A 17,699-nucleotide genomic window follows, 5' to 3' on the forward strand; every position below is an offset into this window, starting at 1 on the left:
CATCTATGGTCATGAGCTTTGGGTAGTGACCAAAACAATGAGATCGCAGATACAAGCAGCCAAAATGAGTTTCCTCTGCAGCGTGTCTGGGCTCTCCCTTAGAGATTGGGTGAGAAGCTCAGTCATCCAGGAGGGACTCAGTAGAGCTGCTGCTCCTCCACGTTGAGAGGAGCCATTTGAGGTGGTTCATCTGGTTATGATGCCTCCTGGACGCCTTCCTGGTGAGGTGTTCCAGGCACGTCCCACTGGTAGACCCAGGACACACTGGAGGGACTATGATTCTCAGCTGGCCTGGGAACACCTTGGGATTCCACCGGATGAGCTGGTCCAAGTGNGTGGCAAAAATAAAGGATTTCTCCACTAGAATTTCAACTGGGTCAATCAGCGAACAGGAGGAGGAGTTTTGAACGATAACGTAGATTTTCTGCTGTTTTAGTCTGCCTGTAGTATAGCAATAACAGCAGAGGAAGTGAATGAAGTCGTTCAGTCGGTGTTGACAAGGCTTCCAAATTAAATTAAAATTGTCAAAGCCTGCAGCATAGTAATAGTAAGTCGGACTCCGCCAAGGTTGTCCTTTGTCACCGATTCTGTTCATAACTTTTATGGACAGAATTTCTAGGCACAGCCGAGGTGTTGAGGGGATCCATTTTGGTGACCTCAGGATCACATCTCTGCTTTTTGCAGATGATGTGGCCCTATTGGCTTCATCAGATCACGATCTCCAGCTCTCACTGGAGTGATTCGCAGCAGAGTGTGAAGCGGCCAAGATGAGGATCAGTGCCTCCAAATCCGAGACCATGGTCTTGAGCCAGAAAAGGGTCGGGGAGGAGGTTCTACCCCAAGTGGAGGAGTTTAAGTATCTCAGGTCTTGTTCACGACTGAGAGAAAAATGAAGCGGAAGATCGACAGTGGATTAGTGCTGCGTCTGCAGTGAAGAAGGCGCTGTACCGGTCTGTCGTGGTGAAGAGAGAGCTGAGCCAGAAGGCGAAGCTCTCAGTTTACCGGTCGGTCTACGTTCCTACCCTCATCTATATGGTCATGAGCTTTGGGTAGTGACTGAAAGAACGAGATCGCAGATACAAGCGGCTGAAATGAGTTTCCTCCGCAGGGTGTCTGGGCTCTCCCTTAGAGATAGAGTGAGAAGCTCAGTCATCCAGGAGGGACTCAGAGTAGAGCTGCTGCTCCTCCACGTTGAGAGGAGCCAGTTGAGGTGGTTCATCTGGTTATGATGCCTCCTGGACGCCTTCCTGGTGAGGTGTTCCAGGCACGTCCCACTGGTAGACCCAGGACACACTGGAGGGACTATGATTCTCAGCTGGCCTGGGAACACCTTGGGATTCCACCGGATGAGCTGGTCCAAGTGTCTGGGGAGAGGGAAGTCTGGGTCTGGTAGAGTCATCCTTAATTCTGAGCTCTAACAGATTACGCAAAATTGTTGGCATCTTTTTTAATAATTAGATGATAATATTCATTATTTCAAAGAAATCTGCCTTTTTTTTTTGTGCGTGAAAATAAATTAAAATAAAACTTCAAATATTTGACCAAAACTTAATTTACAGTCAGAATATATGTGGAAGTTCTTGTTACCTTCAACTCACTGAAACATCCTATTCAGTTCAAGCAAGAATCAAGTTTTTAGTGTGTGTCAGCATTTATACTAACATGTTCTTTTAAATATAAAAAAAACAGTTAAACTGCTTTGATGTTATTTGTCAGGTTGTAGGAATTCTCACCGAGACCAAAATCCTTTACTTTATAACAGTATAACATGGTGAATGTTTTACCACTGAAGAGGTGATGTAAGTGAATAATTCCATTACTAATCCCTTGTTGTTGCAGCCACAGGGTCATTTGACACAAGACAACCCTGCCCCTCGCACTGTGACTGCTGGATATGGGCACCAGTGACCCACGCGACCCTGAAAAGGAAGAAGCGTGTACAGAAAATGGATGGATGGATGTTATTTATATCTGTATGAAATATGCAAAAGATGATTGTGTGAACACAGACTGTTATTAATTGTGCGTGTGAGGGCTCTGTACATGCTTGTCAGCTTGAATAAAGTAAATATTCTTACTGTCATGTGTGAGGACTGACTTTTCAGATTTGCAACATTTACGATAGGATTCAGATCAGAGCTTTGTGATGGTTACTCCAAAACATTGACTTTGTTAATGAGTTGTAACCAGTTAGGCTGTATGCTTCAGCACATTGTCCATTTGGAAAACTCATTTGTGCCACGCTTTAACTTCCTGGCTGATGTGTTGAGATGTTGCTTCAGTATTTACACATAATGTTCATTCCTCATGCTACCATCTGTTTTGTGCAGTGCACCAGTCCCTCCTGCAGCAAAACAAGCCCACAACATAGTGCTGCCACCCCTGTGTTTCAGTCAGAAAGGTGTTCTCAGGCTTGCAAGCTTCCTCCTTTCTCCTCCATAACGATTTTCATTGTATTGTTTTATTCAAAGCAAGAAAAGAACTAAATAAATTAATTGTGGACTATTTTAAAATATAAAGTCAGAGCGAGTTAAATCTAAAAATTAACCTTTTTCCGTTTCTTCGGTACAGATGTTAAATAAACAAGCACTGCCCTCTAGTGTCGGAAAGTTGTAAACGCCGTACGTCGACGTCGTGTGTGCAACGCCAACGTCATGACGCAGAAATCTTTCACGCATGCGCATACGAGAGAGGGTTCAATTCAAACTGGGCGGCGGGTAGTCGAAGCTTCCTGGAAGAAAAGAACACAAAGGTTTTCGAAGTGAAATAGAAGAGCAGTAGTTGTGAGGATGACCAGCACGTTGAAGGGAATTACTCTGAAAGGAAGTGCGGAGCTGGTGGCCGAGTTCTTCTGTGAGTATTAGCAACACTTTTAGTTTTTTGCCTTCGACACGAGACACCAGCCGTGCTAACCGAACCTGCTGCTTTGCTTTGGCCCAYCCAGTCCGCTCCGAACTGCAAGCGGAACTCTTGAGGAAAATCTGGAAAATAAAGTACCAAGTCAAAGCTTTAAAAACAGCTCGCAGTTAGAGCAAATAATGTAAATGAGAGTTTATATTTGTAAAACTGGAACTTTTGAGTTAAACGTGTTTACAATGATGCTCCGCCCATCACGACCTGCCATGAAGTGGAGGACAACAGAGGGAGGATTCGGTTCATTTTTAGCTAATATTACGAATTGTTTCAATATTATCGAGTTTTACTTGAGCCGAATTTTAAAGAAGCCCGCAGCTTTATGAAAGCACGGTTACTTCCAGTCTYTGAAGTGTATGTTCTATGAAGAACCGTGATCAAAGTTATATTTTGCCGGTTTACTCACGAGTTTCAGCTCCTTACATTTACATTGCTGTTACACTGAAAACTCCATACAGAATGCATTTTTCCCCTTTGTTATAAAATGACTTATCAAATATCTCCTGAAACACTGRGCAGATTCTAATGAAATGTTCTTAAAGTAAATATTATATGACTGATATAAACTTTTTGCAGTCTATCTAGCTCAAGATGGCTGCCACGTCTAACCAATGTTAGCTTATATTCAAGTATCTGTTTCACTGAGTCTCTGTGCTTTCTGTGAACCCTCTGTCCTCCTCAGCTTTCGGCATCAACAGCATCCTGTACCAGCGGGGAATCTACCCTCCAGAGATGTTCACCAGAGTCACCCACTACGACATGAGCCTGCAGCTCACCACTGATCCCAAGCTGAAGAACTACCTGACCAACGTGGTGTCTCAGCTCAAAGGTTTGTCTGTTCCTCACAGAGGCACACAACACAGCAAAGCTCTCTGAAAACCCCTGCAGGGCCCGCTGTTCTGCTGAAACAGTTATTGTTCTTGATAAAAGGGAAATACTTCCTGTTCAGTCTCCTGAGGGCTGGATGGTGTGCAGACACACACTTTCTCCAAATGCTACAGAAATGCTGTCTTTATGGCAGTGCAGTGTGACTCATGGTCCTCTGTAGACTCTTTCATGAGGATTTTCTGTGTAGAAACTGTCCTCTAGGGTTGGGCATAATCGTATCGTGTGCAATTAATCGTCAGAAAAACATTAATCGATTACTTTTTGGCACTTGACGATTAATATGATTAATGCCACCAGGCGGACTGACTGGGGATTACTCTGGTCAGTCTGCTTGTTGTTCCTCTCTGCTTCAAATAGGACGAACATTAAAAATAAAGTTCTGTAATTTATTTATCTATCTACACAATTTAAAATATGATGTATATCCTGAAATCTGTAATTCTCACACAATTTAGAATTTTTTTTTTTACAAAGACCAAATCTTTCCCACTAAATTGGTCATCACTATAAAATAAGGGTGTCCAGGGACTCCAGAGGATTAATKGTCAAATTAATCATTTTCGGCTAAATACCACAATTAATCGTGACTAATTTTTTTTGCCAATATTGCCCAACCCTACTGTCCTCTGTTTACAAGGATGTTTTTTAGAATGACAAAACTTAATTATTTCATTACAGTACATTCACAATGAACGTGTGACTGCCATCAAGAAACAACATTTAGCAGTGAGAAGGTTTAAGCTGAGCAAAGTCTGTACTTTGAAAAAACAGAATCATAAGACAATAAAGTCAGATCAAAACAAAGGGAAAGGAAGCTAACGTTAGCTTTTCAGCTCACTCTTTCACAACAAATAATAATAATAATAATAATAATAATCATTTTATTTGAAAAGCGCCTTTCAGGACACCCAAGGACACTTACAGCATTAGGCACATCATAGGAGAATGTGTGAAAATACAGTTAGAGACAAGATGGCATGAGTTGGAGAGCATGGATTACAAATGAAGTTAAGATGGATATGCTAATGTAAAGAGATGTGTTTTCAAAGCAGYCTTGAACACATGAAGAGAGGAGGGGATGGAGATATGTACAAGGTCAGACATGTAAGGAGGGACAAGATGGTGGATAGCTTTAAATGTGAGAAGAAGAATTTTGAAGACGATGCGTGACATCAAAAGTGAAGCTTGAGTTTATTAAAGAGTTTGTAGGTTTATGAGCAGAACAAATCACTAAATGTTTATTTGCAGATGTACCTCCTTTTTGCTGTATTTTTGTTAAATGTGAGCCATCATATCGAAATAAGGATTAAGTCAAATTTGGTCAAAATGACCTAATTACCTTTTCAGATTCCTGCTTTAAAAGTAYAATTTTGATACCTGGATCATTCTGATATCAAAAGTGGATCCAGAGATATGCCTTAATTTGTCTTGTTGGCCACAATAATACATTAATATATTTGGTCTGAATCCTAATTTTATGTAATTGTAAGGAGGAGTTTTTAATGTCWTTATAAAGAAGAAACTTCAAATAGTATTTGAATATTGAGATTTTCTAGCTGGYAAAAAACAAACAAAAATATTTCTAGCTCACAGGGAAAATCTCACAATTTTAAGGCGTTTTTCCTCAAAATCAGTTTTTTTTTTTGCTACTGCCCTAAAACGTGCTTCAAAATTTTGTTTTATGATTATATTTCAGACAGTTGATTGAAATGATACATTGATAAGGCATCTATTGTTTTGACAAAATGCAATTTTTGCAACTATTTTAATCAAAACACCATATTTGCATATTTCTCCACATTCCACTTTTGGGCTTAATCCTCATTTAGATTTGATGGGTCACAAATTTGATCAAATCTTGAACATTTTTCTGTCTGAATGTGCCACAGATGAAGACACTTGATGTGGAAAAAAGATGTAAAATCATAAACAGATATTAAAAATCAGACTTTAAGGAAATGTGAAGTGTTTTTCACTGGTTGTGTTTCTGTTGGCTTTTAGTATTATTCAAACTAAAGAAGCAGTGTTAGCTAAAGCTAATGTGAAACACTTTTGGCCTGATAAACATTGTTGATGGAGGAGAATCCTCAGCCTCAGTTGTATTGGAYTAAAGTCTAGTGTTAAACATCAGTCAAGGAAAAGATTGAGGTCAGTGTGCAAAAAGATGTTAATATGTGTCACATTTTACCACCTAAAACTACTGCTTTAACCTGTGAGAGCAGAAGTAAACTGGCAGATTCAGGATTACACAAAGATAACTGTTTACATTTCTGTCTGATCACGTTTTCCAAACCAAACCTTTTTAACCATAGAAAAAAAGCGTAGTTTTTTTCCCACCTCTTTTTATGATGAAGGGTAGCCTGYTAAAAACCAGACCCTGTCCTAGAATTGAGGAAACTAGAACTGAGCGGAGCTGCGTAGGAAGGTAAGGGCCAGGCTAAGAAAGGAGGCTCCTGGAGCAGAAAATAAAGGGTTTTCTGATGTTTCAGTAAGGTTTTTACAGAAATGTGATATTGCAACATTGAGTCTGGGTGGGAGGAGAATTTGTGTTTTTTTGTTTTTACTCTGCTGCAGTGGTTCCCAAAGTTGGGGTCGGGACCCACAGTGGGGTCCCGAAACATCAAGGTGGGGTCCTGAAAAGATTTTCTGAATTACTTAATTAAAACATTACAACTAACAACAATTTTTTTTTACCTTTGTTGTTACAAAAGAGTAAAGTTAATGTACTTAAAATGGACAAAAAGAGAGTAATAAATATTATTATGTTCTTGTTTTTTTGACATGAAAACAATGTTTATCAACCAACAAAACCTGGGGTCACAGGTTTCTGCTGCTGGTATTTTGTGGGTCAAAAGCTAAAAAGTTTGGGAACCACTGCTCTACTGAACAACTAAGGGTTGATTTGCACTGTGGATTGCTTACACAGCTTTATAACAGTAAATATCACAGTACTCCAAAAAGTAGTTCCTTTCATCTGAAAAGCACAGATGCACACCACACTTCCTGCAGGTTATTGCTGTGTCTGCAGCGTCCTCATACACACCTCCACTGTGGAACACGTAACCGACCATATTTACATAGTCATCAGTTCTTATTGTTTAACTTTGTAATGCTAATGCATTCCAGAGTCCAAACAATATGCACCATGCTCTATTCACAGTCATGGTATTCACACTTGTCCCCACCCCCCTACACTAACCATCCTACACAACCAGCTGTAGAMCTGAGCAAACAAAGCCAAGAAATACTGCTGTGTGTTTTATTTTTACAGAGAAAATAAAGCCAAAGTTTCAAAAACTGCTCCTGGAAGGGCTTTAAATATCACAACAATAAATCATGTTTTCAGATTTTCTTAAATCCATTCTAAACATCTTAAAAAAACATTTAGAATGTGCAAATAATAAAAATTTAATATTGTCTTTGTACAACAAAAACACAAGCTGAAAATCTGTGTTGATGCATTACATTCAACAATAGTTTAGTGATTACATGTTCTGGACATTCTAACAATCACACACAAAGAGATTGTCGATTTCACTTCAGTGTTGAGTCACTTGGCAGAGTGGTCCTGATAGGCTTATTTACACATTTACCATCCAGTGGCATTGCATGGCTAAACCTAATAACTGTGAATCAGAAGCTTTGTTTAGGTACAGCTAACAGGGATGTATTTTGCAACAGTTTTCTCTTACAGYGTTGATGTTCCTGCTGRTGCTCAGCAGGTGAGTGTGACGTTAGCTGTACACTGTGGTAAAGAAATGCTGTGTGTTTGTGTCGCAGAGTGGCTGTTTGAGTGCACCGTGCAGAAGCTGGTGTTGGTCATCACCTGTCTGGAGACCAACGAGGTTCTGGAGAGATGGCAGTTTGACATCGAGTGTGACAAGTCAGCCAAAGAGAGCAGGTCAGTTCCCCTGTGTTGTACTTCACTGGTTAGCATTAGCATTAGCTCAATGCATATGGCACCCAATCCAGTAATATACTGTATCAGCGACTGGTTTTATCAGATGTTTGGCTGCAGTTGAAGTTTACCATCACCATCAGAGTGATCAGTGTGTGTTCCTGTCTGTTCTCAGTGCTCCCAGAGAGAAATCCATCAAGACCATTCAGGATGAGATCCGCTCCGTCATCAGACAGATAACAGCTACAGTCACCTTCCTGCCACTGCTGGAGACACCATGTGAGGAACCACTTCTTTTTCTTTTCTTCTGATCTGTTCCAACAAATCAAAGCTGCTTCCAGTTCTGCCACAGTAACTCCTCCCTCCTCTGCTGCAGGTGCCTTTGACCTCCTGGTCTACACAGACAAAGACCTGGTGGTTCCAGACAAGTGGGAGGAGTCTGGCCCACAGATTATTGACCAATCAGAGGAGGTGCGTCTCCGCTCCTTCACCACATCCATCCACAAGGTGAACAGCATGGTGGCCTACAAGAGGACRGACTCTGTTTAACCCTGTGAACATCAGAACACACCACAAGCCCCACCTCTTCCTGTTTTGAGTTCTGGTTGCTCAGAGGACCGCCTTTCTTTTTTTTGTCTTGTTTTGAGAGTCGTGACAAAGCTTTCCCATTCACTCTGTAAATATTTTCATAAACAACTTGTTTTTCCTTTAATGTCCTGTTCCTCTTTAAGTTTTCAACCTGTTTTAAATGTTCAACGTTAAAAATCCATCTCAAACACACCTTGCTTCTTTGTGCATTATTAATGTTTGACCAGAAGGTGGCAGTGCAACAATGAAGCTCAACCACACATGGAAAATAACATCCTTTATTCAGCCGGACTCTGGGCTCACAGTGAGACWTGTCTGTCACACTGGTACCAGATTTATTACAGAAATCCATCATGTTACAAAAAGTAGCACGTGTCTATTACAACCCTGGAAACTTCAAAGTACAAAACAACCACAACAAATACAGATGATCTTTTTAAGCATCTACACAAGTGCTTCAKCGTGTTTATGACAAAATGCACTAATGTGGCATCTGTTGGTGTGCGTATAACTACAGTTGTGTAGGAGTGAACAGTGATCCCAACAAAACAGGATAATTTCTCTCTACATAACTAACTAGAACAACCTGAATGTGTATTTAAAGTAAGTAGAAATCTGGTCAGAAATAATCGTTTTACAACAGAAGTTRTGAGTTCGCTCTTGCTGTAGAACCAGTACCACTGGTCCGACTTATGGACTAGGTACTAACTACTAAATGTGACTAAATCACACTTGAAGCACAAAACCAGTTCTCAGACCCATATCAGCAAGTATTTCCTGGTATTTCGAATACACGTAGGCAGATGAGTGCATTTTTACTATCCGACACGTGTTTTCACCAGTACAGCCTCTGAACACTGCATGACGTCCCTGACCCAGTGTTAAAAGTCAAAATGTGCTTAGTTTTCAGAAKTTGAGGATTTTATCTTTGAAATAAGTTTTAAGTGATTTGGTCTCTGAAGGAAATAAACGTGACTTCACCTTCAGGGTATACAGTAAGCATACTCTGGCCAATTCGAGACGTTTTCAACAATTGTTCGAAACCAGGTGGATTAGAAATGTAAGCTTCCATCAAATGTACAACTAGAAGATTTGTTTTAGATCAGCTGATCTCATTCAGTGACAGCAATAATTTGACCTTTGAATCAGCTGATATGTTTTCATAGACTGGATTTACTTCCTGATATGGGTGTAAAGAAACATGAGGAAATAAAACTTTTTTAATGGTCCTGCTTTATCACACAGCAGTGGAAAAATCAAACCAGTTTTTCACTAAAACAAGGCAAACATTCTGAACAGGTTTCAGATCATGCGGTAGTTAAAAAGGTCTTTCAAAAAATAAAAAAGAAAACAGTTGCTTTTCATATTAAAACTACATTTTCTATAAGAATTATGTGCTCTTTTCAAAAGTACAATATAGAAACTCTAATAAATATATAAAACAAAAATAAATATGCAACAGTTAAGACAGTGAGTGAAAAATGTATAAAAGTCAAACTTGTGTGCCGTGAACAAAGTCATCTAACAAGTTTAGTAATTGTGACACAAAGTATACAGTAAGTCCATTTGATCCCACTGGACTGGACTGGTTCTGGTCTCTCAAGGACCTGGGTTGGACCACCTGACAGTGAGATTAACTGCGAAGGTGAAACTTCAAGATSAAAACCACCATGCAAAAATAAAGCCTATGGTCATAAATATAGCTTAGTGCTCACTCTGGTGTTATTTCCTGTGGCTGACAACTCTGACTACAGAAGACAGTCCTAAAAACTCTGGGACCACAGAAAACGGTCCTAAGGAACTCTGGACCTACGTAAGACAGTCCTAAAGAAACATGGGACAACAGGAAATGGTCCTATGGAACTCTGGGACTACAGAAGACAGTACTAAGGGACTCTGGGACTACAGAAGACAGTACTAAGGGACTCTGGGATTACAGAAGACAGTACTAAGGGACTCTGGAACTACAGAAGATGGTCCTAAAAACATGGGACAACAGGAAACGGTCCTAAGGAACTCTGGACCTATGTAAGACAGTCCTAAAGAACTCTGAAACTACAGAAGACAGTCCCAAGAAATCTGGGACTACAAAAGATGGTCCTAAAGAAACATAGGACCGCAGAAAATGGTCCTAAGGAACTCTGGGACTACAGAAGATGGTCCTAAAAACATGGGACAATAGAAAACGGTCCTAAGGAACTCTAGACCTACAGAAGACAGACCTAAGAAATCTGGGACCACAGAAGACGGTTCTAAAGAACTCTGAAACTACAGAAGACAGTCCTAAAAAATCTGGGACTACAGAAGACAGTCCTAAAGAAACAGGACTATACAGAAGACGGCCCTAAGAACTCATGATAAAATGAGCTGTACCTTGATAGTAAAACAAACAGAAGTTCCTCATTTTTTGTTGTAGAAGTTATATTTGGACATACTTCAACTTTAGTTTGAATTTTGTTGTTGAGGTGATTTCATTAAAAAAATACTTTGCTCACCAAACCTGACGGGACTGAAYCTCAACCAGAGTCTGGGAACAGTACTAACTGCTACAATCTGCTGAACTTCATTTATATTCATGAGCTAGGGGACATTTTTTGATGCACAACAATGTTACAAATTCAGTCCATAATTTAGGTGCTAATGTGTTAGCATTACAGTACATCTACATGTACACATTAATACCATGTTTCTCAAACTTGTACCATGGTGATACACAGGACCACCTCCAATGGTACTCAGAAACTATTTGATAGTTAAATAACAGGCAAATTAATTACCATAAGCTAAACAGTGACATAAAACTAAAAGGCAATATTGGCCCAAAACAAAAAAGGATGAGTGGTTCAACCTTTGACTGCAAACCAAAACTAGTCCAAACAAAAATGCAGTGGAAACCCTTTGTGGAAACTGGAGGGAATGATGGTTAACTGATGGTTACTGAAGCAGCATCAGTGAAATCTCAAAAGTACCTGCTACCAACAAAAAGTGCAAAACAAAGAAAATTCATACAAGTTATGTCAAACTTGTGGATTAGAGGAATGTTTTAGACCACAGTGTCTTTAGAACTGGACAATGCAAAGATTGTACGGAATCAAAGGATTTTAAAGAGTCCAACTTCAGTTCAGTGTGATTTTCCTATTACAGTGTCTATCTGAATCAGTCCAATGTGTGAAAGAAGTGAAACATGAGGCACAGCTGGTGCATATCAAAGAAGAATGTGAAGATTYCTACCATTATTGAAGTTTCAATCAGAACATCTATGTTTGGTTGAATTATGGGATATGTTCTCAGTGTTTCAGCCACTAAACAMCTGGTCCAGTCAAGGATAACCAGTCCTCTGTGTGTCTCTTTAAATGGGTTTAAAGTTTAGAATAAAGAAGGGGGGTTCATTTTTAGGGAAGAGCTAACGATAAGTAGATTGGTCAGTTGGCTTATTTCTGTCAGATAAAGGGACTGTTTTTCTGTTTGTTATAGTGGTGACACTYATAGCTTTGCTGCTGTGGTGTTTATGACCAGTTTGAGAACCARTGTAATATGGATGCTACAAGATGAATCTGAAGGTTTGTACAATTGTCCTTTGGTTATCGATTGAATTTTTCTATAACTTAACATTTCTATTATTGTATTTTGTCTGAAGGACTGAACATAGAAATCAGTCCACTCAGTGTTAGCACTGTAAACATGCTTATAATCAAGAGGTTAAATTGATGAAAAATCATCTGGAATGGTCCCTGAAGTCAGAATTTAGATTGAAAATGTTGAATGTTTCTTGCCAATTCCAACCTCAAAATCCAACATGGCTGCCTCGTGCACACAGGCAGCTTTCTTGTTCTGCTTCTATCAGTTTGTACCAAATCAGTCACGGCACTAAAACTTCTTTCAGTGAACATGTTGCTGCAGGGCTTAGTTCCTGAGCACAACAACTAACAAACCCTGTTTTGTTTCTGACTGCCAACGGGTACACKGGTTGGCTGTGAGATTCTCAGATCTGAGGTCAGACCGAAGATAAATAACCATAAGTTAACATTTATAGCATGGATTCCCACAGACAGACAAACCCTTCATTCCTCAACAAGCTTCCGTATTTTTTAGGACAGGAAAACGACTTTACAGGTTTGTTTCAGTGCACACAGCATGTCATGTAAAACATTGGGCTAAAGTCATGAAAATTAGCGAGGCCAGAAGAATCCTGTGAGTTTACGTCTGTTAGAAGTAGATTTGGGGGGTGAGGGGTGTCACACCAGTCCATTGACCAGACCCTTCTCTAAGTCTTCAGCCAAATGCTTCCAGTGCTGCCGGTTCTTCTGACAGCCCTCCAGCAGCGGGGAACAGTACTCCGACATGCTAGCCAAAGTCTGAAAGACCCGAGTTCAGAACTTCAGATATGTTGTATGTTTATTAGGTTTACTGACATGGACCGTACTGACATTACCTCATACAACTGAATGCAAATGGCATCAATGAAGGACACCTGCATGCTGGGTATCTTATCTCTTTTCTCACGATTCATCAAATCCTGAAGTGAAAAATAATCAAATTATATTAAGTTTTACAACACAGAATGCCTGAACAAACTATAGCAGCTACAGAAATGTAAAAAGTATTGGCCTCCTTCAAAATGTTTGGCTCTTTGTGTCACTCTTAATTATTTCAGGTATATGAAATCATTGTTTAAAAAGCGTGTTCTGTATTTGTTCAAGTTATTTTAACTTTTGTTTGATGATCTGAAACATTTAAAATGTGGCAAAAAAAGAAAAAACAGAATCTTGTACGGAGGCAAAAACTTTTTCACAGCACAGTAAATCCTGAAAGGGTCTAAACGAGTCGTGTCATGGTGGGCTTATYGAGCGCGATGAGACTCCACAGTACTTACGATTGGCTCAATATTCAGTTCCCGCCTTTCTTTGTCTCCCTGTTCAAAAAACTCTGTGGCCACCAGCTCTGCAATCTGCATCAGAGAGAAGAAGGAAGAAAGAAGTTTTAGCTCACAAAAGACAAGCGAACCAGCAGACAACACTAAAGCTCTGCAAGAACTGGACCAAATGTGTCAGGAGACTCTGTTAAACTCTGACATGTTCATGAAACATCAGAGGTTTAAAGTTTAAAACAAAGTGTTTCTGCTGGAGACAACACTCCATCCATCCATCCATTTTCTTCCGCCTATCCGGGGTCGGGTCGCGGGGGCAGCAGCTTCAGAAGGGAGGCCCAGACCTCCCTCTCCCCAGCCACTTCTTCCAGCTCCTCCGGGGGAACTCCAAGGRGWTCCCAGGCCAGCCGAGAGACATAGTCCCTCCAGCGTGTCCTGGGTCTTCCTCGMGGCCTCCTCCCGGTGGGACGTGCRCGGAACACCTCACCAGGGAGGCGTCCAGGAGGCATCCTTACCAGATGCCCGAGCCACCTCAACTGGCTCCTCTCGATGTGGAGGAGCAGCGGCTCTACTCTGAGTCCCTCCCGGATGACTGAGCTTCTCACCCTATCTCTAAGGGAGAGCCCAGACACCCTGCGGAGGAAACCCATTTCGGCCGCTTGTATCCGGGACCTCGTTCTTTCGGTCATGACCCAAAGCTCATGACCATAGATGAGGGTAGGAACGTAGATCGACCGGTAAATCGAGAGCTTCGCTTTCTGACTCAGCTCTCTCTTCACCACGARGGACCGGTACAGCGCCCGCTTTACAGCAGACGCTGCGCCAATCCGCCTGTCGATCTCCCGCTCCGTTCTTCCCCCATTCGTGAACAAGATCCCCAGATACTTAAACAGTCAAAGAGTCAAAGAGACAACACTCAAACTTTAAAAATGAAGATGTGACAGAAATAACCCAAAGTTCTCAGAAAACACAAGAAGTAAAAACAAGTAGAAAAAAGACGTTTGTCAAAAACAATCACAAAATGTTAGTGTGTTTGTGTTCACAGAGGTGAACGAGARGTGACTCCAGCCTCAGGCTCCAATCAGAGCCTCTCTGTGTGTTGAAGCTACCTGCAGGTCCTGACAGGGTCACTAATCAAGCCTCAGAGTTGCGGAGTTCAATAAAGTTCAATAAACTTCAGCTCACAGTCTGCTGTAAAATGTGCCGACAAGCAGCGGCACCTCATTAAATCTGTTCCACRGTCTGATAAAAGTTCTACTCCACGCAAAATGTAGCACCCTAAAAGTTTAAGTCATCTACCTGAAACATCCATGGCTATACTGGGAGAACAATCYTAGTCACTCTGGTCAATGTCCCTCCCTCACTTCTGACATCCATGATGTAGCTGCAAAGGGTCAAAGGTGTGTCCGGACCTTAAGACTAAAGTAATAATTCTTTTGAGATGATCATTTATCGACATCACTAGTTGTGCAGTTTTGTTTTCAAATGAAGAAACATTTCATTACGAAACCTATCCAGTGTAGTGTAGATGGACCACATCAATGAAGACTAATAACTGGAAGTGTAAAAATAATTCACAGCGCCAATATAGAAGCACCAGTGTTAGTATTATCTTGTTGGTTTTTCTTTTCTGTCACACTTTTTAATGAGCTCCTCCCTCTGTCGCTTTGGAAAAACTCAAAAAAACATCAAACCATGAAGCAGAACATCAGAGGTCATCGCAGAAGTTAGAAAAAATACCAAACATGTCCTCATCTGTAGCATGAAGGAGCACTCTCCTGACCATGACCAGCACACATCCAATGGAACTTTGATCAAATGAGTGAGCAAACCGGTTGTGTTTGGATTTCAGACGGGCGTCACACTGACCGAACTCCTTCTGTATGCTCTATAGTTGTACTTGATGAGATAACAGTGTGTGTTTGTTTACTGGATGGCCCCAGCTGTTTCTGCTAATGAGCACAAAGAACGTGTGAAGCTCTGCTGTGCCAGTGCTTCCTGATGAGGTGCAGTCTAATGAAAGTCACCGGGGACAGTGCACCGCAGGGACATGCCTCTGATTACACCATGATCATGTCGCTGAGTCGACAAGCTTCAGAATAAACAGGAGAAGAGATGAACGAGACAGAACCATGAAGCAAAAACTTTTTTGGATGATGGAGCTTAAACCAACAGCTGCTCTGGGGTTCTCATTAGTTTGAAAGAATTTAGATATGATGCTTTTAAATCCTTCCTTTTCACATTWAAATCATTCAGTTGGGGTCTTTGTWAAGTGTCTGAATTCCTTCTTATTCTAARATTACCGGCCCRTCTTTCACCACGTTTCTGATGTGTGCCTCAAAGCAGCTTGTCTTTTCACTGATCCTTTAAGACGCTTTAAGCTCCACCCCCTCCAGCTTCCAGACCGGTCCATTTCGGGTTGGGGGGTGGGGTGGTGTTACATTTTCTAGCAATGCAGAAACGTTTTATTTACAATTTAATTAAAAGATGTCAATACCAGAAGACTTGTCCATCCAGCCTTACATGTTGYAGCCAGAGTCTGACCCAGAACCAGAGGAGAATTAAGATGAGGAAATTGTAGTTGGTAAGTCCAGATCTTTATTTGGCTGTTCTGTTACAGATKATTTGATGTAATAGTCTCAGAAAACATCATAGACAATAGAGAAACTGAACGGTCTGAAATATATGACCCAAACAGAATATAAACATATCTTTGTAGCACCAGGAGAGACTAAATTCAAATTTTCCACACTCCTAGAAACTCCAAGACCACAAATATGTATTCAACAGCTAAAAAAAGTGGATTTTGCAGATATGTCCCCTTTAACATATTACAAAGTCTGGGCTCACTGTAACAAACTAGTAGCAATAATCTTGTTAAGTTAACTTTCAGCTACAGAGAGTTTGACGTGGACTAACAGCTGCTGTAGGTTAGCTGTCTGCTGCCATTTGAAAGAAAGATGGACTCAGATGTACAGTTAGTTTGTAAATCCATCTGATTCAAAAAGTTCTGGGAAAAAGAGATGTGTCAAACTGTGCTGCCAAACAAACATCTCTGTTTTGCTGCAGTTTGCTCACATTTACATGAGGCTAGAGTAAAGCCCACTAAAATATATTACATGCTTACTGTTTACTTTCAGGGATAAAACGTGARTCTCTAAAAACAAGTTTGCGACATAAAGCAACGTGGAGAACTGTTGTGGGATCGAATGAACCAAAAGTCTTCTTGGAAACCTCATTATTTTCACCTTTGATTTAGATTTTTAAAATAAAATAAAAATTGACCTAGAAATGTTGCTTAATGATTGCCATTTAAAACTTTACTTTGGCATCATCATCTGTAAGTCATCGTCTGCAACTGTGGCTGTGTCAGTCGTGTAGGATACTTACTGTAGATGCAGCCTACGTTTTTGGGGTTTTGTTGGCCACATAAGTAGGCGCCAGAATCAGGACAACCTACGGCATGAGGCAGTGATGTAAGTGGCCGACAAATGCGGCCGATGTTGGCTTCAACCCATGAATTGAGACACAGRCTGTATTTGGAATATTTTATATTTCTGGTGTTTTCATCTAAACTTTGAGCACAGTCTCCTAAATAAACAGGATAAACAGGATTAATAAGTTTAAGAATTCTTCTATTTTAGTTTAATATGTTAATATTTGTTAAAACGATAAAGATGAATGAATTAGTGAAAAAAATATTTATGATGAACGACGACAAACAAGCTGCCATGGGATCTCCACAACAAAAAGAACCACAACCCAAATGCAAAAACAGCTGTTTTACCCTTTTCTGCACCGGCCACGGCTTAGTGATGGCTGAGATGTCACATGCAGTCATCAGCATTGACCTGGGTGGGGGGGGGGAGAGAAAGAGAGAAACAACAACAGTTTTACCTTCATAATCAGAAACTGTTCAACATTAATCCTTCAGATCTCTCTGTGGTTACCTCAGTAATTCTCTGTGATGTTCATCCTCCCAAACAAACTGGTTGTTCTTGGTGAGCTCAAAGAATTCTTCTCTCCTCCTGACAACACAACATTTACACATTCAGAGTGGACCTCACATCTCAACACACTAATGAGACTAGATTTAGAGGAAGATACCAAAGCAGCTGTAATACTGCAAATACTATGCAAATTACAAAAATAAAGTATGTAGCATAAAAACACTTTCTCTTTTCAAATTCATCTACTTCATTTTCTTCATCCATGGTTGGGTTTGGGAGGCAACAYGTCCAGAAGGGAAACACACATGTCTCTTTTCCCAGCTTGTGCTGGAAGATCTTAACGTGTCCCATAGAGGATAAATAAGTCCTTCAGTGAGTTCTGGCTCTTCCAGGGGTGTCCTCTTTTTGCCCTGTGAACCTTCAGAGTGAGGGACCCAGCTGGTTCTGTAATCAGATGCCAGCTCAATGYACTCCTTTTGATGTGGAGTAACATTGGGCCTTATGCAAGAACATGTTCGTATTTTTATCCTAAATTTCTCTTACTTTTGTTCGTACAAAGGGTTCGTACGAACATGTCACGTCAGATTCAACAAAC

The 17,699-nt window shown here is 40.6% G+C and overlaps 2 protein-coding genes across 2 annotated transcripts in view; one reads left to right on the forward strand and one right to left on the reverse strand.

The window, feature by feature from the left end:
* The first annotated feature begins 2,692 nt into the window (after positions 1–2,692).
* On the forward strand, positions 2,693–8,479 carry mad2l1 (MAD2 mitotic arrest deficient-like 1 (yeast)). Its single transcript, XM_014017475.1, has 5 exons — positions 2,693–2,853; positions 3,596–3,742; positions 7,582–7,702; positions 7,875–7,978; positions 8,076–8,479. The coding sequence occupies exons 1-5, from the start codon at positions 2,790–2,792 to the stop codon at positions 8,246–8,248; spliced, it is 609 nt and encodes a 202-aa protein (XP_013872929.1). The 5' UTR covers positions 2,693–2,789; the 3' UTR covers positions 8,249–8,479.
* Positions 8,480–8,547: 68 nt separating this feature from the next.
* Positions 8,548–17,699, reverse strand: part of pde5ab (phosphodiesterase 5A, cGMP-specific, b) — a gene marked incomplete at its 5' end in the record, with an annotated part of 76,335 nt that continues 67,183 nt past the window's right edge. The window contains 5 exon segments of the mRNA XM_014017476.1: positions 8,548–12,642; positions 12,720–12,803; positions 13,161–13,235; positions 16,942–17,005; positions 17,105–17,182. Of these exon segments, the coding sequence (XP_013872930.1) occupies positions 12,523–12,642; positions 12,720–12,803; positions 13,161–13,235; positions 16,942–17,005; positions 17,105–17,182 (421 nt within the window).

The sequence above is a fragment of the Austrofundulus limnaeus genome, unplaced genomic scaffold, assembly GCF_001266775.1.
Source record: "Austrofundulus limnaeus strain Quisiro unplaced genomic scaffold, Austrofundulus_limnaeus-1.0 Scaffold169, whole genome shotgun sequence".
Classification (NCBI taxonomy): Eukaryota; Metazoa; Chordata; class Actinopteri; order Cyprinodontiformes; family Rivulidae; genus Austrofundulus; species Austrofundulus limnaeus.